Genomic DNA, 25,816 nt, shown 5'->3' with positions numbered 1-25,816 from the left:
TTGTTTTCTGAGACTGTTTTCACTGACAATGTATAGTATTTCTTCCCCAGAGACCTAAATAAATCTACAAATAATTGCTGTTATGTTTCCACCATGTGTTCCAAGCCATTTTCTCTTTTCTAATTGCATTCAAAAGGAAAATAACAACCAGTGCAGGGCCCCAGCCGTCTCACAGAGGACCACAAACACGACTGATCTTTACTTAAGATGTGTGTAAATTTGCAAATGGGGGAGTTTTCTCCATAAAGCCCAGCATTAACATCAATTTCACAATAGCATCTGTCTTCTGGGAAGAGAATAAGATGGCTTATACTGGCATTTGGATCTCCATCAATGGGCCCAGACACTATTGATTCAGACAATTACACTAACTGACTTTAGTCCTTTTCCCAGCGGCTGTATGGTTATAGATGGGTTCATGGAGCCGGGGGATTTCAAGGCAAAGAAGTCCAGCTGGAGAGAAACAAAGCTCAGAGGGGACAGGGGAGAAACTAATGAGTGAATGGACCGATGGACCAACAGGCTTACACAAGGCCTGCCCCATCCATCACAGTCAATCAACACCCCCAAACATACACACAGTTAAATAATGGCATGTAATTGTGTTACTAAGTTGATCCATCGCACCATATACTTATTCCTCCACCTGTTATTTCTCACAAATCATGTGGGATTGTTGGGATCAGTGAAAAGCTTAGAGATCATTTCCACCCTGACATTGTGTTGTACACAGTTCTTACTTCCAGCTCCAACCAGAACCTAGTCTTCCCAGCACCAGAAACAGCAGCAGCCTTTCAGTCTGTGTGAATGTGCATTTGTACATTTACAATAAAAGATGAAGTTGTAAATCTTCCCACAAAGCCCATGGATGCCATCTAGTGGAACACTCCTGACAGGCATTGAAAGATGCATTCACATTGAGTAGACAGCACTAACAGGAAGAAATACACAGGAGTTTTCTATCAAGGTTTTTATATTTATAAAAGGACATTTTGGATCCAATAAAGCCATTAAAACCACAGCGGAGGTGTGGTCTTTATATCTGACTAAGGTACCATTCTCCAAACCATGACTGCCATTTTCCAGTGTGGCAACACAAAGCAATGCTCTTGTCAACATAAAAGCATATTTACCTTTAATACATGAGGGACAAAATCACTACACTCAACCAGTACTACACTTTTATTCATTTCTAACAAACCATCTACATCGTCTGTATAATTTTTGTAATGTTAAGTTACAGGATGTAGTTTGAGTTCTTTCCTCCAGTTACTGTTGGCAGCTCTGGTGAAAAATTAGGTGTGCTATGACTGATTACGATAAAGGGTTTGTGTATAACATTATTCATAATTCTTACCGTATATTAACTCTACAGCTATTTTAAATTAATAAAGAATTACTATGAGATTGGTTTTGCGAATAAATGTGATGCAGATTTGGCTATAAAACAAAACCTACTAAGCAAAGAGTCTGAAGGAAACAGCCACCAGAGGGCACCAGTGACTGTATTCTGCTCTGACTATGAACACACAGGATGTTTTATGTTTGCTTTCTTCATCACAATGACCCCGACATGGCACTGTTAACACACACTGTTAGAAAACCACAGACGTTCCTTGTGAGAACCTTTGGATCCTAATCCCTGCTTATAATTCCAGTATGAATCCCAAAGCAGAGCCATTTCAGTCCACTGTTTCACCTTCAGGCAACTCTACCACCACTGGGGCACAGTCTTCCAAGTCTGCATCAAAATCCCAGCGAAACGTCTTGGTCAGGTGGGCTTTGAACTTCTCCGCTCTCTTACGCAGCGTGCTGTCGACTCCAGGTCCACTGGCAAACTGGAAAAAGTCCTGTGGGAAAATAATTGAACCAGTGTAATGGACTGTAATCAGAAATATGAATAATCATGGTTGAGGTGAGGCTGCTGCTGATTTGTTATCAAGGTGTCTGTGTGTCACACCACCTGGACCACAGGGTTACACCCCCCATGGCCATGAATGGATGAGTATGTACTGAGGTAGTTATTTACTGTACTGTGTTTATATTTGTCATATTACATGCTACCTCCTGGGAAATCCAGTGGTGGAGACAGTTCTCCAGTAAGCTTTCCCGCTGCTGGAGGTAGGATTACTTTCCTTATTGGCTTTTTGACATAGAGGGGGTCAGAGACAGCCAAAGGACTCAAATTTGATTCAGATGTGGCATTCTTCTTCTTCTTAATGTGTTAGCATCTGAAGCTATCATGTTTGTTTTGGTAACATTAGCAACTTAGCATGGTCATGGTTTTACCTTTGTTTTGATTTAATAGGATTTTATTTTGGGAGTAATTTGAGTTTTGTGTAACATTAGTGCTTGGCCCTGTTTGAACCGTCTCCACACTGCCAAACCTGTTACTAGGCACTGTGCCGCTGCAGTGCTGGGACTCATTAGACAGCTAAGACTAGTTTTGGACTGGTGGGTGCATTTTGTAGTTTGTCCAACCAGGTATCTGTAGTTCGTCCAACCAGGTATCTGTAGTTCATGTCATTGCTAGGAAACAGGCGTTTGCCCTATCGGAACCTAATGAGGCGTATACCCGGTACTCCACCCCACATAACCTCCCGGGTTGACGCGGATGGTCCTGCTTTGTTTTCCCCCTGTATTTTCTCTGTAACGCTCTTTGTCTAGAGCAGGGAGGGGCTACGCTTCTCTCACACACAACAGTCAGCAGAGCAGAGGGAGAACAGACAATGTGGAGGATCACTCCATAGTGCAACAATCAGCCAGTAACCCAAAGTGTATGAGCAGTTTATCAAACAACTGTTAAACAAACAGAACACAGATCTGCAGAAATGTGACATCTTCACCACTTTGCTGTGGTCCACTCACTGAAGTCCCTGTTTTACCTCATTTTTACCTCTAAACCAAAGTATAGTACCTCATTACACACGGTGCTTCTAATGCTAATGACTGAGGTGTGATGAGCGGACACTTAAGCATCCACGGCAACTGCTCTGCGTGCAAGCACCCCCTTGCCCCTCGAACTTGATTTTACTGAAGGGTGCCGAAATATAGCTCCCAGAAGGCGCCTCCAAAGAGGGCACATGGCAGTGGAAACAAACGCCGAACCCATGACGCACTACTTGGCTCGACATGTTTCATTAGGTTCTTATAATGAAAAAAAACCCTTTTGAGTTTCACTATACTCTCTAGCAACACAAAAGAAATGAGTTAATATGACTTTAAACTCATTTGTACTATTTGTAGATTGTTATCACATGTCAGGATGTGACAACTAAAATCTGGTTATAAATACCTATGCACATTTCCTTTTAAAATATTTTATTTAAACAACAAGAAGCTTAAAATTGTGATAAAGCTCTTAGTACACAGTAGCTTATTTCATCTGAATGCACTTTGAGATTATGTTTTTCCCGCTATTTATGGGATTCAGAACATGGCCATCTACCTGCAGTGTGGAGGTCAGGAAGTTGTTCTGTGACACAATGTCAACAAAGTAGTCAGGCGGGATTTCTCCGAGCTGGTGGTAGAGCACAGCAATGAGCCCCAGATAGAGCTCCGTACGCTTGTGCATGGCCTCCTCTGAGCGACACAACAGAGCCAGAAGACACTTCCAGTGCTCAAAGCCCTCATACACATCTCCAAGGAGGAAACATACAAAGGCAAACTGGATCTCACCTATGACAAGAGGGAGGAGGATTAGGTAGATTTAACACATAAAATGTAACTGTCTGATCGTTTGATGATCTAATATTAGTATGATACATACCTAGCAGGTTGAGAGGTTGTAGCTCATGGTTCTTCGCCAGCACAGTCTCCAGGGCATAACTCAGGTCCAGGCTGCACTGGGTGATCTCAGCTGGTGTTGCACCAGGTGGATATGTCTTCTTGGGGATAACAGAGAAGCGCAACTCCGTCCCCTCCCTCTGCTTCATCCTGGGGAGCCTGTCAAGTCCCTCTCTCATGCTCTGACAGGCTGTGTCATTCCTCGGCTGCTCTGCCCTGTCTTTGGTGTGTCTGAAATTAATCTCAGGAATAACATCACTAAAGGCGCATATTCGGCCAGACAGAGGCTGCAGGTTTTTGGCCACCTCTTCGCTTAGCCGGTCAGTGAGAGATACCCACTTCCTCATCACCTCATATGGATAGGGACCCAGGTAAGGATCCAGATCTCGCAAGGTCGCCCGAATACGGCTCACCTCTTCTTCGTTCTTGGAGGCTGAAAAGTCCAGGTCTTCTTCTTTGGGATCCCAGTTAGCCAACAGTATCTCTCTGGGTTTCAGAGTGAGGAAGAGGCCTGTCTTTGGACCGACTTGTCCTCCACAGCTTGGCGAGTTAACAGAACAGTAGTGGAGGAAGTGAAGGCCTGGAGGGATCATCTTCACACCGCGGAAGCGAGGGCCCACCTGCCAGCTCTTGCAGTCAATCCCCAGCTCTGTACCCTGAGGAACACCCAGCAGCACCAGGGTGGCTCCCTCCTCAAACAGCCTCAGGGCAACATCTGGATCCATGTTTACGGTGGTGCTGCTCGCCATGTCAGCTCTGTCCAGAACTAACCGACCTAAACTTACTGACTAAATCAAACCAGGCAACACACGAACAAAACTCCGTTTCCAACAGTTAAGTGAACGTTTTTCATGTTCAGAGTATTCGGTAGGGTTTCCTTAAAATGTGGTAGGCTATCTCGGACAGTTAACGCACTAATACTGCCTTTTAACGTCTTAACGTTAGCCGGGTGCGTCTATTTGTTTCTGAAAAAACGTAAGCGACAACATATAACGGAAATAAAGCGTAAAGAGATTAGTAAGGCGATTTTAACCGCAACAATACCTATCGCAGCTACTCGTTCACGTTGGGGGACTGCTTATTTGGGGGCTGTGTAACATGGACTCTGCTCCGGGTAGAAACTGTGTTGTATTAAAAAAGAGTTCCGCGTCTGTCAGAAATGGATTTACTTGGGAGGTTTACCATAGACATAAATACATTGTTGTTTACTTTGATTTTAATTCTTTTTCTAATTCAAATTATATGACTGACTTGATTATATTATTATTAGATGGACTGGACAAATCTTCCCCAAAGTACATTTTTCCTTAAGTCACTATTAGGATTTCTTGAAAGCAGTAACCAGTAAAGGTCAAGGAGTATCTGACACATGAAAACTGAACTGCTAAATGTCTATTTATTGTTTATTTTGTTATTGTCACATCTTGTACACAGTCTAATTGTTGCACACTCAGTGAAAAGACTTTAAAGGACTGCTGTTGCTGTCATATTTTGATATTGCACCTATATCACCAGCACCACCGATAACAACAACAACAACAACACTACCAAGACCTCATATTACTATGACTCAGTCATTTATTTAACATAACTAACAGAAGAACATTCCATGATTATAATGGCATCTGGCTTACAAACACCTTGGAAGAGGTGAGACCTTGGAAAATGTGCATATTATGAAAGTATTTGAATGCAATGGATATTTTTAGCTTATTTGTGGTTACTATAAAACCATTTTATAAAAGAAGGAGCACTGCTGACATGCAAAGTCTGGTATAGTTTTAATATATAAAACACATAACTAGACAAGAGTAAACATCCATGACATTGCATTTATAAAACAAAACTGGTATGTAAATACATTGTGTCATTGGCCATTTAATATCTTCTGTTTGATGCAGTGAACTTTCTGGAAAGCCACCATTTGTCTTCATGAGAACAGGAACAACGAAGGAATGTTTCCTAATTTGAGAGCATTGGCCTATAGACGCTCTGAAGTTTCTGCCAACAAGTGATCAGTGCCTTGACAACTTTGATTAACCTGCTTCTCCTTCTCTTCTTTCTTTGTATTTTCTGGAAAGCAGAACAAGAGGTTCTCTTCCCCTGAAACCATACAACCAGAACAAAAGTATTGTTATGCAATAAATTCTTGGCTTCCATTCACTGATCTGCTTTAGCACTGTTTTGAGTGTAACATTATCAAGGATATTTATATGTATCATCTGCAAACAATTTTCCAAGCCTGACCTTTGATTTAAAAGTTCAAAAACAGGATTATTTTTGCTATGTTGTTTACTTTTGTCTCTGTGGGTGGGTTAGCTTAAGGAGCAGGAAATGAATAGATCTAATAAACAGATCTATTCAGTCAACAAAAATAGAAGGATATAGTGCTGTAAAGCCCCTCTCCTCACCAGATAATTAGGATTGCAGTTGCGAACGATGAGCCGCTCCATACTCTCCAGTGGCTTTTCCAGGGCAGACTGCTGCTTGCTACTCCTCTGACACCGCACCTGATGTGTCATACCATAGATAGAAACCAGGATGCGATGTGGCTGCCACAAAAGTGAAGAAAACAAAACAGCATTTGAAATAGGCTGTCTATAGCTCAGCTGTTGATGCTACTATACAACAAATATAAGTCACATTCCACAATCCCATTTGCAGATTTTAAACAGTTGGTAGTCACACCGGCAGATTAAGACAATTTCCTGTGAAACTGGCAGTATCATGGTGGTTATGAGTTAGTACCCTGTCCATGGTGCTGAAAGTGCACATGCTGTAGTTCCATTTACCTTTCCTGAGGGACAAGGATCTCTATCTTTTGATGTATAAAATGAACCAGTCAAATTCTGGAAAAAACAAGAGTGGATTTATTAAACTAGATTAAAATTCAAAAAAAAAGAGAGAAAGAGAGGAGCTTTACTGGCACAGTGAGCACAGTTGGAGACACTGGAGGGCAGCCTATCACTAGACATACGTATATCTAAACATCACTCCCACGTAGCTGCAACTAACTAAACTTACATGGACCGTGCCAGTTAATGGAATGCAAAATAAAAACAATAAAATACATAAGAAAAAAACGTCTCTATCAAAGCGCACAGTCTTATCTGCAACAATGATCCCATACCAGATTCTGCAGCTCAACGAAGATTACTTCTCTGTAGGAGCCCAGTATTTCTTTATAGTTACATCTACGTTTACCACAACAGTTCACCAACAAGAGAACCATCAGGACACTACGGAATAGAGCTCCGGGCAGACACTATGAAAGAGAGAAGTGCGTCTTATTACAGGTATAAGGAAAGAACACATCCACACTAAATTACCACAAGAAGCGCATGAGTTATTGGCTGCAGCTCCGACTCAGTGAGCCACGGCTTGCCCATTAAAGCATCCATCGGTTTGAAGCTGTTTTCACCACAAGGCATCGTGACCGATGTCAGTACGGTTCTGTTAACAGTGGTGCTGTACACATACTTAATATTCAGGAGCGCAATTTTCTAATGCCAATATTCTACAGCTCATTTGCTGCGTCAGTGCGCACCAGATGTTAAAACAACACTTACCATTTGTCATGTTCTACTTCAGGATCCTCAGACGAGCAAACTCATCTCTATCAGTAGCAGGGAGAGCCAAAGAATCACTCTCGATTCGGCTGCATTCATTGTATCCAAACCTTTTCTGTACTTTTACACTTCCTCTGGTGGATGGAATATCACGACGGCGGATAGACGTCCGATTTGCTGCTCCGTGGTTTCCAACATCACCAAAATCACTACTGCTCCAATTTCTTTCCCCGTCATGGATGGTTGACACCGGGGTTAGGATTTCACCAAACTCCAGTCCGATCAAGTCGAGTACAATTTCTGCAATTAATCACTTTCCTTTATCCTTTCGGTTTCGTTAGAAAGAGGCGCCGCGAAGGAGCGCCGGTGGAGCATTTTGCCAAAACGCAAACGACGATGACAACATGCAGTGACCCTAACTCTTTTCAGCCAAAGCAAATGGTGCAAAGTTACAATGAAATCCCAGACACAGAACGCTGACCTCGCAGGGGAACTGCATGGGAGGATTAGTGTGGGCACAACTGTCAGACTGAAATTTAAATCGCAGCCAACTCTTTTATCTTGTCTGGAAAAAAAAACCGGAAATAGTGCAACAAACTGTTATTTGTTTATTGGATACCTGAAAGTATTTAAACACATTTTAAACACAAGCTATGTAAAAAAAAAAACAACAAAAAACGGCTCATTACTACAACATGAGAAATCATGCAATAGTCCCTGGTGGTTTATATACACTGGTGAACAAAAAGAACCAATTCTGGACCTCTGGCATATCGACACGGACAAGACATAAAATGAATCAAAGATATATGTCGATCTTTTTAAACAACAAATAGCAACCCATCACTAGATATCTGAAGGGTTCAGTTAAAAGGTGGAATCAACCTGTGTGTTTGGTATGTTTTCTACCTTTTCATTTCTGCTCTTAATCTGCACAACAACCACAATGACTGACATTTCAATTTGACACTAATCAGCTTTTTTTTTAATAATGCCAAAGTGAAAACAGATCAATAAATTCACCTGTTGATGCAAACTCATTACCAGTGCAGCCTGTTATTATTAGAATTCACATAAGTTGGATAAACAGTGATGTTTGGCATTGGTTGGGTGTTTCCTCTGTTTTAATTTGATACGCAACACTTGAAATCAGCCACTTGCGCAGCAAGTAAACAAAACACCTTGTACCAACAGTATGGCCAAACATTAAAGACTAGTAAGTACGTGTATGTAACATGGATGGTTATGGCTGGGGAAAAATATTAAAAAAAAAAAAAGAAAGAAAGAAAAGAAGAGTAGTATACCATCTCTGCTACCACTTAAAAGGTGTCAGAATGTGAAATTAAAGATTGACTGCAAAGAAAGTTGTTTACAGATGTTGCTTTAACATGTTAATTTTGCCTTTCACATGAATATACTGTTATTTAATATTCACCAATTGTACACCTTATTCAAAACAAGAACTGTTATAGTAGCTGCGTTTGTTTCATTATCAGCTCAGGGATTCAGTGCCAGTACCTGTTGCCTTATATTGTGTGATCCCTACATATTAACTTTGACGTAAACATTTAATTCATAAATCTGTAAGTGAACACTTAAGACTAGAAATATATTCAGCGGCTGACTTACCGACTAAGGAATTGAATTCATTATTAATTGTAATGAATAAGTTTCCTTTTAGTTAAGAGAATTGCATATACAAGTGTTGCAGTAGTGATTCACCAGATGCAGCTTTGCAAAGATTAAACAGAAAAATGTTGAAAAAAGAAAAAACCTTAAGTAAATCAGGAGTTCTTGTTTGCCAGAAAATATGTGGGAGACATAAAGTAGAAGGCTATCATGTTAAACCAAAGATTTTGTGTAATCTAAACTAGCTTCATTACCATAAAAACATTTCCACTATTATGGCGGCATCATACTGTGGTCAGACCCTGAAAGGTAAATATTTGCAGCAAAACACAATGAAATACCAAAGGACCACCTGCAGCTGTTTGCAAGTAGAATTCCCAGTAAGACAAAAACCTCAAAAATACAGCCAAGGCTACATTGAAATAGCACAGAAATAACAGCCTTAAAGTCCAGAGGTGGCCAAGTCCTTTGTTCAGTTGATTTGAGGACATGGAAACAGGAGATCACTGGTAGTCCCTATGCAACCTGACAGGTCTCAAACACCAAAACACACAAAGATCCAACACTGGAACTGCTACACTTGTTCACCTCAATTGGGTATTCAGCGAGTTTGAGTTTTATATTAGTACTTTATTCAAGATGTGGAGACTTTTATTTCCATTTTGACATTAAATGATCATTTTCTGTTGATTAGTATGACACATTTTTAAAACAACAAAACATAAAAAAGGTGAGTCAGGGTTGTATGTGAACTCTTTGTATCCAACAGGCTGGGTTTATAGCTGTTACCTGCTGGACTGGTGACTACCAGAGTCCACCAGGTGTTTTCAGTCCAAACCTCTCCAGTCTCAGAATGTGTTCTTGATCTTGCTGGCTACCTGCATTAATATCTCTCCTGTCTTCTTCTGCCAGTTCAGGACGTGTTTGGACTCGGCACACCACATCTCTCCATGGCGGGGCTCTGCATTCTCACAGCGCTTTCGCACCTCTTCCTGCTGCTCCTGATGGATGGTTAAACACACAACCACAGTTGTTAGCAGTAACTGCCATGCAGGTTTATAAAAGCAGCTGTGTGTATGTTTTGAAAGAAGCTATTCACAACAGGAGAACAGACATCTGTAGCTGAAGCTGTATTTTTCAGTGTAGTTCTGACTTGTCAACCATAGGTTTTACAGGATTTAGTCATTACAGTTAGAAGGATATTTAGCTGCGGTGTAAATGTAACTACTGGCACAAAAGTGGCACAAGTCTCATACCCAGATAAGGTCAGGCCATTACAGGATACTTACCTCTGTGCCATGTTGCAGCTCAAACTTATAGAAAAGAGCCCAAGCATCTCCCAGATCTGGCTCAATCTTTACTGTCCTGAGGAACCACTCTCTGGACTTGGTGATCTTACGCTCACTCCAAAACAACCTGAAATGTGTGCATGAGATTTCATTTGAAATTTTTTAAAAGGTGTTATAGCAAATGTTTTGCTAAACAGACAGTAAAACCAGAACTGCAGATAAATATTTATTGTATGTACTAAGAGCAGAGCTTATTGCTGAGGAGGAGAGTGGAAAACAGTGAAAAAAAAAAAAGCAGTCATACTTGGCTACAGCGAGCAAGACGTGGGGATCATGTTCGCACTTCTTCAGAGCGTCTACACTCTTAGTCTTCCTTTGGGGCCTGGCCTCTAAAAACACTGCCTCGGCCCATAGGATACCTTTATAGGAAGGAAACGAGAGTAGAGTGAAATTGAGAATTTGAGACTGCAGACAGGAACAGAAAATATAGAAAGCTACTGACTCATGTTAACAAGCTCTCATTTTGGTAAGACAGTTAGGACATGTACTTTATTTTATGCATGACAATTTTTACAACTGTTGTTTACAGTTAGATTATTTCTCTTAAAATTCACTATATCACAATTCCAGTGGGTCAAAAATTTACATACACTCAGTTGACTGTGCCTTTAAACAGACTGGAAAATTCCTGAAAATGATGTCATAGCTTTAGAAGCTTCTGATTAGCTACTTGGGTCAATAGGAGGTGTAGCTGTGGATGTACACTATATTGCCAAAAGTATTCGCTCGCCTGCCTTCACATGCACATGAACTTGTGCAACAACCGATTCTTAATCCATAAGGTTTAATATGATGTTGGCCGACACTTTACAGCTATAACAGCTTCAAGGCCACAAGGTTTAGGAGTGTGTTAATGGGAATTAATGGGAGGTCAGACACCGATGTTGGACGAGAAGGCCTGGATATAGTCTCCGCTCTAATTCATCCCAAAGGTGTTCTATCGGGTTTCACTGGAACTAAGGGGCCAAGCCCAGCTCATGAAAAACACCCCCACATCATAATCCCCCCCCTCCACCAAACTTTACACTTGGCACAATGCAGTTAGACAAGTTCCGTTCTCCTGGCAACCGCCAAACCCAGACTTGTCCATCAGATTGCCAGACAGGGAAGCGTGATTCGTCACTCCAGAGAACACGTCTCCACTGCTCTAGAGTCCAGTGGCTGCGTGCATCCGACGCTTTGCATTGCACTTGGTGATGTAAGGCTTGGATGCAGCTGCTTGACCATGGAACCCCATTCCATGAAGCTCTCCACACACTGTTCTTGAGCTAATCTGAAGGTCACACGAAGTTTGGAGGTCTGTAGCTATTGACTCTGCAGAAAGTCAGTGACCTCTGTGCACTATGTGTCTCAGCATCCGCTGACCCCACTCTGTGATTTTATGTGGTCTACCACTTCGTGGCTGAGTTGTTGTCATTCCCAATCACTTCCACTTTATTATAATACCACTAACAGTTGACTGTGGAATATTTAGTAGTGAGGAAATTTCACGACTGGACTTACTGCACAGGTGGCATCCTATCACGGTACCATGCTGGAGTTCACTGAGCTCCTGAGAGCGACCCGTTCTTTCACAAATGTTTGCAGAAGTGGTCTGCATGCCTAGGTGCTTGATTATATATACCTATAACCATGGGAGTGGTTGGAACACCTGAATTCAATGATTTGGATGGGTGAGTGAATACTTTTGGCAATATAGTGTATTTTAAAGCCTACCTTCAAAATCAATACCTCATTGGAAAATCAAAAGAAACCAGCCAAGACTTCAGAAAAAAATTTGTGGGCCTTCACAAGTCTGGTCCATCCTTAGGAACAATTTCCAAGCACCTGAAGGCATCACATTTATCTGTGCAAACAATACTACACAAGTATAAACATCATGGGACAACGTAGCTGTCATACTGCCCAGGAAGGAGACATGTTCTGTCTCCTAGAGATGAACGTAACTTGGTTGAAAAGTACAAACCAATCCAAGAACAACAGCAAAGGACCTTGTGAAGACACTGGAGGAAACAGGTAGCGAAGTATTTACAGTATATCCACAGTAAAACGACTCCTATATTGACATAACATGACAGGCTTCTCAGTGAAGAAGCCATTGCTCCAAGACCTCCATAAAGAAGGCAGATTACTGTTTGCAGCTGCACATGGGTAGAAAAATCTGACTTTTTGGAGAAACAAAAACTGAACTGTATGGCCATAATGACCATCATTGTGCCTGGAGGAAAAAGGGGGAGGCTCACAGGCCAAAGGACACCATCCCAACCATGAAGCACAGGGGTGGCAGCATCACATTATGGGAATGCTTTGCTGCAGGAGGGACAGGGCATTTCACAAAACAGATGGCATCATGAACTTCTGACCCACTGGGAATGTGATGACAGAAATAGAAGATGAAATAAATCTTTTTCAAGTTTCACCTGAATTGGGGCACTCCTGCAGGGCTTTGGCCATCAGTGTGTTAGCAATGTTCTTCAGTCCGGCCCTGAACTCCAGTCTCACTGACTCCAACCTGGTTAATATGATCACATATATACCTTATTAAATTGGCATACATCCCAGTTTGGGTTTCTGTGCTGCTTTTAAAGAAAATCTGTTTAATAAATTTGGTAAAAGCTCATTTAACAGTTTCATAAAATAAATTAATCATAAATGTGTTTTTCAAATGAACATATTCCCTAACATATACATTTTTACTGTTCACTATTATAGAAATTAGCCAAACAATTCACTGAAAAGGTACAAGCATAGCTCAGTTGAGCCTCAAGACCCATATGAACACAACACACGTGACACATTTCAAGCTAAATCTCTTCCTCTGGCTGCATCCTGCTTTGGCATATCACACTTTCTTTACTGTGTGTTTCCTCACCATAGCTCAGGGTTCTGGGGGTTCTTGAGTCGTGCCTTCTCCAGGATTGCTCTGGCTCTCGTCAGCTGTCCCACACTCTCTTCAAGATGCGACAGCAACAACCACAGGGGCACCGAGTGGGGGCATTTTTTCAACTACAGCCACAAACAAGACATTAACTACTTATTAGAGAAACACACACTTTCACCAAAAACACATCTGTCTAAAATGTCTTCAAAAGTGAAATCCCCTTATTTTATACTGACAAACTGTGCCCTACATACATCCTCCACCTTACCCCTTGGTTGTAGGCCTCTCTGGCCTTGTCCATGCTTTCACACTGCTCCTCTATCTGGCCTCTCATCATCCAAAGCTTGGGGAAGTCCTCGTAATGTTTCAGGGCTTCAGTACACAACTCCTGGGCAGCTTCTATGTTTCCCAACACCCACTCCAACTTCACTGACTTCATGAACACCTGTAGAGATATACATATATACAAACACACAAACACAAGCTGTTCAGCCAGGAAATTATGTATAAACAAAACCCACAAACAATTTATGCAATGCAAATACCTTACCAGCTTTCAAATGAATCAAATACCAAGTTTCTAATAAACAGCCTAAACGCATAAGTGCTCCGTTAACACCACACAGCTGTCTTATCTGACAGGACGATCAGTACAGCCAGCATTCAATCAGGCTCTCTTAATCATATCTGTCTGCAAATACAAACAGATAAGTAAAAGGAGTGTAGCCACGTCGCCCGATAGACAGACTAGTAGACAGCACTGCCGTCGATCTGAGTGGTGCTGACTGGTACAAGGTGTAGAAACCTGGCAAGCCTGAACCTGAGAACGACAAGACGCTTGTTGAAACTACCTCAAATTCAAGATACTATTAATTTAGCATTAAGCACAGGCATTAAAAGAAGAGACCTCATAATCATGGCAGCCTAAAACATGGGTCAGAGCTCTATTTAGAGCAACAGTATTTAATGATAAAAATGTCCCTGCTGGTACAGAGGGTCACAGCAGAACAGTTAAAAAGGACAAGAGATTAAACACAGAACACTTCCACTGTACAAGCCATCATCCAAAAAAGTTAAGGAAATGCGTTTTTAAGAAAATGCCTCCCTTTCTTTTGACTTCTCTTTCAGGGCAGTTTTATAATCCAACAAATACCAGCTGACAGTACAACATGAAGGTTTTAAGTGACAAACATTTGATGTATTAGAAATTAAACAAGGAGAGCATTTGTTAACCCTTTTCCAACAAATAATTGGATTTGTGCAGTGTAGCACCCATGAGCTTAAAATAAGGAATTCTCTGGGTCTTTCTCTCACACACACACACCCTGGCTGTTGGGGCACTGCTGCGGGCCTTGGCCAGCAGTCGACGGGCTCTTTCATACTCATTATTCTCAGACTCCAGTTTGACAGCAGCAAGCCAGATCTCCTCACTGTTAGGGTTAGCCTAGGAAAATACAAAGAGGAGGCAGAGACAGACAGTGTACAAGTAAGTGGAGAGGAAAGAGGAAAATAGAGTTAGACACAGGCTCAAATGAATACTGCATGAACACATCAAAGTTTACATAACTGCATCATCACCTGGAAGGCCAGGGCGAGGATACTTCTGGCTGCAGGCACATCCTCAGCCAGCCACTTGGACTTGGCCCCCATCAGCCACAGGACCTCTGCTTTGGGGCAGTGAGCCACAGCTCTCTGGAGCAGGGCCTCCAAAGACTCCCTGAGAGATACAATAAGCCATGAGTAATGAATGGGAGGATACGATAAAACGGTAAAAGTCAGGTTTTGATTACCGTTTGCTATATTTAGAAACCAAATCTGGTTACCTGGTACCGTGGCTCTTCTCAAAGTAGGCAGCTCGAAGCCAAACACTTTTCTTACTGGGGAACACCTGCAGAGCATGGGCATAGATGGCCCTGGCACACTCCAGTGCTCCATGGGCCACGCACTGAAACACAACAATTCTCAATTAAGCTCTGACGGCAAGGGAATGAGCCATATGAATGACCCTTCTGGGGTGCTTACACTCTCTGCATCCTCCATCCAGGTGTGTTTGCGGTCCTCCTCCTCAATGCCAATCCCTATGACAGCCCTTATTACCGCCTGGCAGGTAGCCACACTGCCTGCTTTGTCACACTCTTCTGCATCCTGCAGGACAAGAAGAAGCATTTAGGAGGAAAGAGACTGTGGATGGCACACACACACACACACAAAATGAAAATATACAAAGTTAAAGCAGGAACTACTGACCCCAGTAGTGGGTCAGGAATGATGGAGTCATTTACACTGAAACACTTGCATATCAAATATGTCAATGATAAATGTCTTCTACTACTGAGACCAGAAATCTCTAAATGATGATATCAATTAGGTATCAAAACTGATATCAATTTAGATTAGTTACAGCTTATAAATAATTTGTCTGGTAAACTCTGCATATTTTGTGTAAAGAGCAAAGCACCAACTCAGGATACCTTTATACACAAACAGATTCATTTTAAAAGGGCACACTCCAGTGCTCCATGGGCCACGCACTGAAACACAACAATTCTCAATTAAGCTCTGACGGCAAGGGAATGAGCCATATGAATGACCCTTCTGAGGTGCTTACACTCTCTGCATCCTCCATCCAGGTGTGTTTGCGGTCCTCCTCCTCAATGCCAATCCCTATGACAGCCCTTATTACCGCCTGGCAGGTAGCCACACTGCCTGCTTTGTCACACTCCTCTGCATCCTGCAGGACAAGAAGAAGCATTTAGGAGGAAAGAGACTGTGGATGGCACACACACACACACAAAATGATAAAAAACTCCACACATCATTTAAAGTTCATCTGTTGTTGAAAGAGTTTACTGGCAAAAGGCCTTAACCACATACTTTGCCAGAGGTGGGGTAGTCAAGGAAAACATAAAACATTGTGAAAAGAGATGAGTACAGTAAAGACCTGTGATTGCAAAACTACTGTGAAAATCAGTAAGCAAAATGTCAGTCACAGTGCTGGCTTGTATTCTGTTGTACCCAGATAAAATCACAGAGAATACTTTGCCAAAGTATGTTGGCAAGCTGTCAAAGCTGACAAACACATAAAACTGACTGCTTGTTCAACACCAAGTTTAAAAGACCTTATAATTCACACGTTTGTTAATATACACACATACATATATATGCGCACACACATAAAATCATAATAAAATCTATAGGGTGGATTTATCGAGTGATTATAGAGTATACATTTCATCAGTAACTTTGAATTACTTCTTGTTCAGTGCATAATTGTCTTGTAACCTCAGGGAATACAATTAATTATTCAAAGGAGAAAGTCTCTCTCTTCCATAAACAGCTACAGGAAACCCTGCTCTGTGACATCAAAGAAACTGCAAAGGCATGTGCACATACCTGTATCCACTGCTCTCTGTTGATCTCCACACCGTTAGCATGCAGAGAAGTGATGGCCCTGTCAATGATCTTGTCCACCATCTGAGTGTTGCCGTTGGCCTCTTCCAACTTGGCAGCAGTGATCCAGATGTGACGATCGGTGGGGATGTTCTCTCGAGCTTTGTTTAGGACGCGACGAGCGTTTTCGTACGTCTCTAACCGGGCCAGTGCCAGCCATAGCTACAGGACAGAGAGCAGTAATTAGATATGAAGGTAAGTGTCAAGGTTTATATGTTGCATTGCAGTGTGTGGTGTCCTGTTGGTCCGATATCATAGTGCTAAACATACCTCCACACTAGTAGGGCAACACTCCACAGCTCTGCTGAGCATGATCCTGGCATCCTCTGGCTCCTCTAGCTCCACAGCTGTCTTCCACAGTCGCACTGACTTGGACACATTCTCCAGCGCTACACAATTATACAAATGTTAAGTCATTTCACTGACATGTTTATTTCAAGTGACTTACAATGTGTGAACAAGCCCGTGTGTTGCTCAAGGCAACTAACTGTCGTAAACCTTTGACCTTGCTGCAACAGCTTCTCTTTTTAAACAATTGGCCATTCAGGCACAACAACAGCAACATTTATACACAGACCTAAGTATATTTACACTGGAAATACACACAAAAACAGAAGTGGATACACTACAGATTTCAGTGAATATACAGGCAATAAAAACAAGCACTAGAGAAGGCAGGGAGCAAAGTAGACTGGAAGCAATTGAACATGTAGAGGCGGAGACAGCTCTACCACAGAGGAAGCGGCACATCCATCTCTGTCATTGGGGTATGCTGCTGGGAAATACTGGTGTGTGTGTGTGTGTGCATGCGAGGGCACTGACACCATGGTTCAAATAGGGTGCCTTGCCTTGGCAGAAAACCAGAACCACAGCTGCCAAATGTAGCCTTAAGAAATCTTTTATACAATCTTATATGTACAGTCACTGAATAGTGAGTTGTGTGTGGGTGCTTTTATGAGACAGTGGAAAAACTGAGACTGGTTTTGAATATTCATTGCAGAAATTTCTGTCTTCCTTTCGTCAAGCAAATTAGTACATTTCAATTGATGCATTCACTGCTGAGAAAGTACACAAACTCCCCTCATAACAAAATAAGAGCAACATCATTTCAAAACCTCAACCCATGGCTTTCTGACAATGGATACACACTAACAAGAAAACAAGTTAAAAGCATTACTTTAGTAATTTTTAACTCTATTGTTATAGATGCCTTACCCTTCCTGAGGACTCGTTTCTTGGCCCTGATGTCCGTCTCCAGCTCTGCAGCTCTGATGTAGATACGGACAGACTGCGGCAGGTGGCGGACAGCCTGAGCTACCACGGCTTTAGCTGTGTCGCCAGGCTGGAGCCGAGCTGCCTCCAGCCACACATCCTCACTCTGGAGGGCAGAAAGACATGACTACATCAACAGAGGGGCAAAGACTGAAATGCTTACCACTTTATGCAATGATACAGTATCCAGGGAAATATTATAATATTAGATTTATTGTGAATAAACAAACCAATAACCTCCACCACAGCATAAACTCTGGATGAGCTAATGATATACATCTATTTACACATGCACTTAGGCCTGTAACGGATGCATAATGTTATCATCCTTTACCTTAGGACACATCTCTGTGCCTTTCATGATCAGGTTCCTGGCTACCTGCAGTTTGCCAGTCACCTCCTCCAGCCTGGCAGAGGCAATCCAGGCAGGTGGGTGATGGGGATTGGTCTCCCTCACAGATTTCAGCAGCAGACGAGCTTTCTTAATGTCGCTGGATTTAAAGAGTCAAAAAGCAACCATGAGACACTTACAATTTATTTCACAAACATAAACTCTAGGAGCTTATGGGTGTCCTGGTGTGTCTCTACCTAATGTCCCCTCCATGTGTGGGGATCATGGAGTTGAGATCTGTCAGGTAACCCTTAGGATCCACCACTGTCTGTCCACTCACTGAGTCTGACACCTTAAAACAGATCAAAAGGCAGGCACAGGGTGACAGAAAGAGAAAAAATAAATCCTCTTTACTGGGGTAATGTGTGAAGAATATGAATGACAGAGTATGGAAAAAGTAGCTGAGGGTCACGTATTACTTACCTGACTGAGCCTCATGTCCATGAGTGTGTTCCTGGCCTGACCAATTTTCCTCATGTCGAGCTCTCCTGTCCCTGGTGTCATCAAGCCAGGAGTCATGCTTCCGGGGTAAGGTGTGTTCAGACCTCCCAGCTAGTGGAGAGAACAAACAATGATAATGGAGCGGCACATTACAGTCAGAATTTTGCTACACTATGTTGAAAAAGCTTATGAAACAGAGCTCTAGATCACATCGGTATGACACTGTCTCACCACTGTGAACGACACATGTAAAAACTATGAGCAATGGCTTTCCTATGCTACAATAATGGACCACAAAGTGCTTAATGTTCAAAGTGATAATGTAAGCTTTGAAAATGCAATATGTACATGGCAAAAACAGACAATTTTTAATCAACAGGGCATGTTTCCATTTGTTATCAATTCAAATATGTGTAATACTGGAGGTCGCCTGTTTCCAGTGTGATATCCTGACTCCTGCTGGTGCTGGCTGAAAATGCATCATGTCATTCATTATTATTTGTTTTTATGTGGACATCTACAATAGAGGTGTGTGTTTTTTGCATGCACACTGACCCCTTGCAGAGGATCAACAGAAGTGTGGTTCTCTCCGGTCTGCAGGTGCTTGGAGAAGAAACTGTCTGGGACAGGGGTGAGTTTCTCATAGCGGGGATTCCTCTGGCGCTTGTTCCTCGCATCTCCCACCTCAGGGATGCTCAGCCACTCCTCTTCTGATACCTCTGCCAACTTCCTCTGTGAGGAGACAAAAAATTGAGGGAAAAAAGATGTGAATCAACTTGAATCGTCAGCAATGTGGGTTCTTTGTAACTAACATACAGCACTATACAGCAGAGACAAAATACTACATGTCCCTAAAAGAAGCTGTGTCTCTCTTCTGAGACAGCAGAGGAAAACTGGGTGATCATGGGTGGAAAAGGGCAACAGTTTGACATATCATAATCATCATCATGTCAGTTATTTACCTTTAAATCTGAGAACTGCTGCTGTATTTTGGGTCGCTCCATACGATATTTCTCAATTTCTTCCTTTTCTCTCAGCTCTCTGAAAATATAAAAGACAACATTAAACCTTGCAAATGCATAAGATATCAAAGAGGGAAATAACGTGTAAAGCTACGAAGGGGTATGCTTTTACCCTAAAACTCAGGGGGAAAAATATTAACAGATTTTATAGCAACCTTCTTTCTTTGCGTCTTTCATCCATTCTTTTGTCCAGTGCTGCATATATTGCATCTGCTTCTTCATCATCCTTTTCATAGGGACCACTGGAGAACAAGCTACCTGCATACCCATTAAACTACAAGAAAATAAGCAACATAATGTGGTTAGCATAAGAAAATACATATATTTAATTTACATAAATTTGTCTTCTGGTCAACTTTGAATTTTCAGTGGATGAATAAACACATTGAAAATGACCTACAGCATCAACCATAAACATCAAATAACAGCCAGGGACAATTCAATCATAGACACCTCATCATAGTTTGTGTCATTCAGATCCTCATCATCCTCCTCCTGGTTCTTTTTCATCTGGTCTCCAACCGTCCGCTTCCCCGGGGGTGCATGTCGGTCATCCACTGGATCGTTTGCATCACGAGCCGGGCCAATATCAGATCGGGTGGTGAAACCAGTTGCACTGAAAGGGAGCAAATATTTAACATGTCACACAAAGAAAAACAGGACATGGGACTCATGGTGAGTATGCACAGGAAATTTCAACAAACATTTTATGCTGTTTCTTTTGTCTGGGCTTACCAGATATCAGTATGTAAAAACTAACTAACATTTCACTAAAAAAACTCAAAAATTACAGAGAAGTTAAGAAAATAAACACAAAATGTTTAAGTAGAGCTTGTTTTTATTTTACTTTCTTCACTTACTTTTTGATTCCTCTTCCATTAATTACATTTCAACTCCTGAGGTTTATCTGGCCATACCGAGCTGACTGACATCCCTGTTCATTCAACAAGTTAGCTACCTTACTGTTGTATAATGCTCGGCGTCGTATCAATATAATTGAACCTAATGCATTAACAATGGCTGACATTGTTTATGCTGGGTCAGCAGCCAGCATAACTAGTTATATTATAACGCACGACAGTTTGCAAAACCACTGGCTTCGCCCAACAGACATACTGTAACTAAGCTTTGTAGCTACACTGCTACTGGTAGCTAGCAAACTAGCGGAGTACGCTACAGCTATCTTACATGTCCGTGCAGATTCTAGCTTAGCTAGCTTACCCTCTGCCAAGGCCAGGAACGTAGCCCAGAGGAGCGGGCATCCCCAGACAGTAGCCCCCGCAGATGATTTGGGGACAAGTTTAGGTGCTTGCTTCACTGTGGCGCTAGCCATCGTTATTCTAACGAGGAGGAGGCTCAATGCCGGATAAACAACAGTCGCACTTCCGTGAACAGCGACCCCATCCTTCTGGAAATATCTATTGGTGTTTGCAACAGCGCCCCCGCAGGACAGGATAGTTACTGCTTATTTTCATTTGTCTTAACTATTGGTTCAAAATCGCTGGTGTGAATCCTATAACGTGTTTAGTTACCGCCTCTGTATGTGTCACTGTGTAAATGAAATGATTTCTTTAGAATATTTGTGTTTCATGCTGATATCAGTTTTCCAGGGAAACCACCGGAGGGCGCCACATCCTGACAAACAATAGGCCTATTGAAGTATTGCAATTAATCAAATTTAAAGTATGCCTATAGGATTTATAAATCAGTGTTCTGGGATTTGAACAATTATAGCAAGGACAAACAGATTAAGAAACAGTTTTTATCCGAGAGCTATTGTTGCTTTAAATGCTGCTAAAACCTTAAAATTTGAATGATTGATGGGATTTTACGGGAACTGTGCAATAGTCAGATGTGTATGGATGCGAGTGTGTAAATTTGTTGGGTTTTATTGTTTATGATTATTTTTTATCATCGAAGGATTGCATTTTTAATTTTGTTGTACAATGTACAATGACAATAAAGTTTAAGTTAAAGTTAAGTTATTTGGTATTTTTGCAGTGACATATTGAAAGTCTTTATATTTTGTGCACTTCATGAAGTACTATGTTGTTGTATAACACTCCTAGACCGAATTTAGTGTTCCCTGATATTTTGTGATTGTATATATTGATGCATTATTCTACATTTTTAAGTTAAAGTTAAGTTATTTGGTATTTTTGCAGTGACATATTGAAAGTCTTTATATTTTGTGCACTTCATGAAGTACTATGTTGTTGTATAACACTCCTAGACCGAATTTAGTGTTCCCTGATATTTTGTGATTGTATATATTGATGCATTATTCTACATTATTGTAATATTCTCATAATCCCTTTTTTAAGGGCATTAATGTAAACTTCAAAGACATATATAATAACAATGGTAATTAAATTCATTTAAGGAAGCAGCATAATATGTTTTTTGTGTATTTTAAAAGGCTTTTATTTCTTTCCTCAACTAAGTGTTATCAATGGACTTGCAACCCTAGTTGTGTCATATATGACATGTCAGCCCCTGAAGGTTGCATATTTCCCATTCCATATGAACCTTCCGGGTTTTTAATTTAAATCAACAGGGCCCCTGCATTTAAAAGGATTGAACAAGAGCCACTTTAGTGGACGCTAACTGAAGTGCTGCTCTGTAAAATTAGTTAATAAAATACTGATATGGACTTCAGGCCATCTTCTCAGAGAAGATATTTGCATTCATAGAGTTAATAAAGCCTTACATTTAAAGTGATTTCAATGTCATTCTGACAGGAATGTTGCTGTATTACAATGATTACTTATCTTACATTATTAGTGAAAATATTCTTGTTGGAGTCTATTTTCAAACACAAGACAGAAAAGTGTAATAAAAGGCAATTACATTCTAACATGACATTTCTGGGTTTCCTCCCATGCGATGAAGTGAGGTCATGCATCAATTACTTTCAATCACGTTTAACTTCAACCATCCAGACTCAGAGCCTTGGCCCAGGCCTTTAAATTTTTCTTCATTTACATTGCCTGGAGGCCAGACATTATTTCACTCCTGGGAGAAGATATTATGATGAAAATGGACTGTCAGACACATTCAAAGATATATAGCTCACATAGCCAATGACCAATTTAAACATGAAAAGCAAGTCAGGCCTTGATTTCATCGGGCTATTGCCCTGCTTCTTTTAGTTTTTTTTGTGACTGTAGTTAAATGATCACAAATGTTAGTTGATTTTTTTAATCATATAGAGAAAATATGGTAATGCACTGTTTCAATTCACATAATACATTTTGTAAATGTGAAACCAGTTCATACATTACATGTTTGCATGCTCGTCATAGTGCTGACACATGACTGTGTTATCTAGGTTTGTTGCATTAGTGATAAATAAATCCCAAATAATCCTGGCCAATATTAACAAAGAGAAAGTCCTGCAGACCCTGGTTCAAGCACACATGTAGAGAATGTGTTATTAGTAAAGCTGTAAGACAGGAATTAATATCTGTCCTATCTGTCAGAACGGCTGTCCAGAGGTTCACCTAAATAACAGTACTTCAGTCCTGGCTGACCTTACTCTGCTGAGCCACTCTGCAGCTCCCTGATGGTGACCCGATCTCGTTCTTAACATGCTGGTGTCTCAGGGCAGACCCGCCCTGTCTTTATTATTTTACTTCTTTACACATCACATTCAAAAACCACATATAAAACCTCCACTATGCTCATCATAAGTGCTTATGCCCCATTGTTCCTTTGTAAATGTCCTGCACTGTTTTATCTTCCAAATTTTGTGTTGCAACAATAAGAAAAAGATGTTCATATAATAACAATAAACATTAATATAGAACAAATGGATATACATGTATGAAGAAGAATGTGAACATACTAAATAAATAAATAAATAAAAGATCTAATATTCCAGCAAATAACATCATGTCTCATTTATGGTCCACTGACTGATGAGAAAGCTGCTTTCTGCAAGAAAGAAGCACAGGTGGAGGTATGTAGAGACGACTGGTTCACTGATGCATCATCGACAATCACACACCTACACACGCACACACTGAGACATCATTCATACTGTCTGTGGTGCATTGTGAGTTAATTCTGGTTAATTATTTTCAACAATACAATATGAGTGGAACAAAAAGAAGCAAAGTAGGACTAGACATCATCATTTTTCACTATTACACACATATACTAACACACAGTCTACGTTTAAAAAGCCTGACTTTGTGCACAGCTGTCCCAGGAGAATTAATGATTTATATAGCACCAATTACTGACTATGTAATATTCTTAAACAAAGACAAGTGTCCTTGTGAAAGGACAACAGTAAATTGCAATTAGGGCCTTTCTTTAGGAGTGCCCATCCAATGTTGTTTTGGGCAACAGACACTCAAATAGAATTGCATTGATCCACTGAGCTTAGTATGACAAAAAAGCTTTGAATAAGGACAATGCGGTAATTAGTCTAGGGCCGGTTCTGTTCAAAGGGAAAAGATGGCAGATTTTGTGCTTTGAATACTACAGTGACAAACATGGCATAGTGTGTGTGCATTGTGAGTCAATCATATTGGAAATGATTGATTAGACTAATTACAATGTAAAGAAAAAAGACCCTTTCTACTCCTCTCCTTAAGCAGTAATAGTTGAGTTGTATGATAAAGACATGCAGAGTACATATAATAACACTAAACTCAAAGTAATGAGGACTGGTGAGATGTTCTCTAGCTGTAGCGTGCACTATTACTAAAAGCAATCAGTTTTACTGACAAGAAAGGGGAGCAGGTGAATGACACTCATGCTGGTTTGGTAAAAGGTTTTCATATTTTTCATTCATTAAAAGTCTGACAGCTAACATGATCCAATGTAGAGTTAATTTGTCTCCCTATTGGATGAGCAGATAAATGAGATTATTGACTGAAACTGTTCTTCCAGCCTGTTGTTTGACTGAGACTGGTATTTGGCTGGATTATTTAGAAACAGTGAAGGCTGTGATGTAATCAGTTTTCTCTGTCCCTGTCTTTTGTTGAGAGGAGAGGAGAGGAGAGAGGAGGAGAAAGGAGGAGGGGGGAAGAGAGAGGAAGAGAGGAGAGGAGAGTGCTACACTGCTTGAGTTTTGACAGTTATGGACAGCAAAAACCAGATACATGGAGTGGAAGAGACAGGAAGAAAGAGAAGATATGATGTGTTTTCAAAGAGAAGTAGGGAGTGACATAGAGAGAGAGGGGGCACTCAGCATCCTGTCATACTCAGAAATATGAAGATTGAATAAACCTGGATTCTTTCCAGTCAGAATCATCTCAGGGGACCCAGCAAGAAAAGATATTTTATATATAAAGATGACATGAATATCACTGCCTTCTTATCTGCCATTTCATGCCAGCAAATCTGTTTTAGTATTGTCTTAAATCAGGGCTCAATGTTTGTTTTTCATCTTTATTTAGTTCTCTGCATTCAGAGAGTTGTTCCCTTGTGAAGATAACAGACATTGTGATGGAGATACATTTTAATGCAATAAGACTGAGAGTCAATTATTTTATGTGCTGCTCTGATATCAGCCACCATCAGTGGCTGTGGTTAACAGCAGAAAGGATTAAAACATTAGTCCACAACATCCCACAGCTGTTCAGCTGAAGTGAGATTTGTTTATTATAAAACCAATGCATTGATTAATTTGTCATTTTCATACTTATCAAGCAATCCTGAAAGAGATCAGACTCATCAAGACAGAAATGGTTCATCAAAAGACAAAGGTGATAGCTCAGAACATGGTTGTATTGATTTGCAGTGACCTCCCCTCTGAGGAGACAAGTGGACCTGAACCATGCCAGGAAAATACCTCAGCACAAAGTAAGAGAGCCAGCTGACTGTCCCTCACTACAGTAGTCAGCCATGACATTCTCCTTGTGACCATCATGCATGCATTCACAGTCACTTGGTGACCTCACAAACATAGAAGAAAAAACATGTATGAGGTTTTTTTTTATGTTTTTAACAGTTCAGCTTCTAACACTGTTTGATACACTGTAGTAATTTGCAAGAGTGAGGTTACCGTCAGA

At 41.0% G+C, this 25,816-nt stretch overlaps 2 protein-coding genes across 2 annotated transcripts; both read right to left on the bottom strand.

Moving 5' to 3' along the window:
• Positions 1-990: 990 nt before the first annotated feature.
• aar2 (AAR2 splicing factor) lies at positions 991-4,921 on the bottom strand. Its single transcript, XM_020608057.1, has 3 exons — positions 3,770-4,921; positions 3,449-3,678; positions 991-1,850 (listed from the first exon to the last, which is right to left on the bottom strand). Exons 1-3 carry the CDS (start codon positions 4,533-4,535, stop codon positions 1,683-1,685), a joined length of 1,164 nt encoding a protein of 387 aa, XP_020463713.1. The 5' UTR covers positions 4,536-4,921; the 3' UTR covers positions 991-1,682.
• Positions 4,922-8,348: 3,427 nt separating this feature from the next.
• Positions 8,349-21,064, bottom strand: prpf6 (PRP6 pre-mRNA processing factor 6 homolog (S. cerevisiae)). The gene is made up of 21 exons (XM_020608142.1): positions 21,012-21,064; positions 20,244-20,406; positions 19,946-20,064; positions 19,731-19,809; positions 19,324-19,500; positions 18,751-18,879; positions 18,525-18,619; positions 18,271-18,427; positions 17,880-18,042; positions 16,935-17,053; positions 16,608-16,826; positions 15,823-15,945; positions 15,038-15,159; positions 14,793-14,931; positions 14,539-14,658; positions 13,483-13,659; positions 13,206-13,339; positions 12,754-12,845; positions 10,578-10,692; positions 10,274-10,400; positions 8,349-9,985 (listed from the first exon to the last, which is right to left on the bottom strand). The coding sequence occupies exons 1-21, from the start codon at positions 21,050-21,052 to the stop codon at positions 9,833-9,835; spliced, it is 2,763 nt and encodes a 920-aa protein (XP_020463798.1). The 5' UTR covers positions 21,053-21,064; the 3' UTR covers positions 8,349-9,832.
• Positions 21,065-25,816: the final 4,752 nt, after the last annotated feature.

Source organism: Monopterus albus, unplaced genomic scaffold (genome assembly GCF_001952655.1).
Source record: "Monopterus albus unplaced genomic scaffold, M_albus_1.0 scaffold91.1, whole genome shotgun sequence".
In the NCBI taxonomy this organism is placed as follows: Eukaryota; Metazoa; Chordata; class Actinopteri; order Synbranchiformes; family Synbranchidae; genus Monopterus; species Monopterus albus.
Note: the sequence above shows the minus strand (reverse complement) of the source record. Positions and strands in the feature narration are given on the sequence as shown.

Bases quoted from the DNA above. Each gene is read 5' to 3' on its own strand.
- prpf6 (XM_020608142.1), bottom strand. From the start codon at position 21,052: ATGCCCGCTCCTCTGGGCTACGTTCCTGGCCTTGGCAGAGG. The intron at 18,428-18,524 runs GTAGAGACACAC...CTTTAAATCCAG, and splicing joins ACACATGGAGGGGACATTAG to CGACATTAAGAAAGCTCGTC. The intron at 18,043-18,270 runs GTAAAGGATGAT...TCTGCCCTCCAG, and splicing joins GCACAGAGATGTGTCCTAAG to AGTGAGGATGTGTGGCTGGA.
- aar2 (XM_020608057.1), bottom strand. From the start codon at position 4,535: ATGGCGAGCAGCACCACCGTAAACATGGATCCAGATGTTGCCCTGAGG. The intron at 3,679-3,769 runs GTATGTATCATA...CTCTTGTCATAG, and splicing joins ACAACCTCTCAACCTGCTAG to GTGAGATCCAGTTTGCCTTT. The intron at 1,851-3,448 runs GTAGATGGCCAT...ATTTTCCCACAG, and splicing joins TCCTGACCTCCACACTGCAG to GACTTTTTCCAGTTTGCCAG.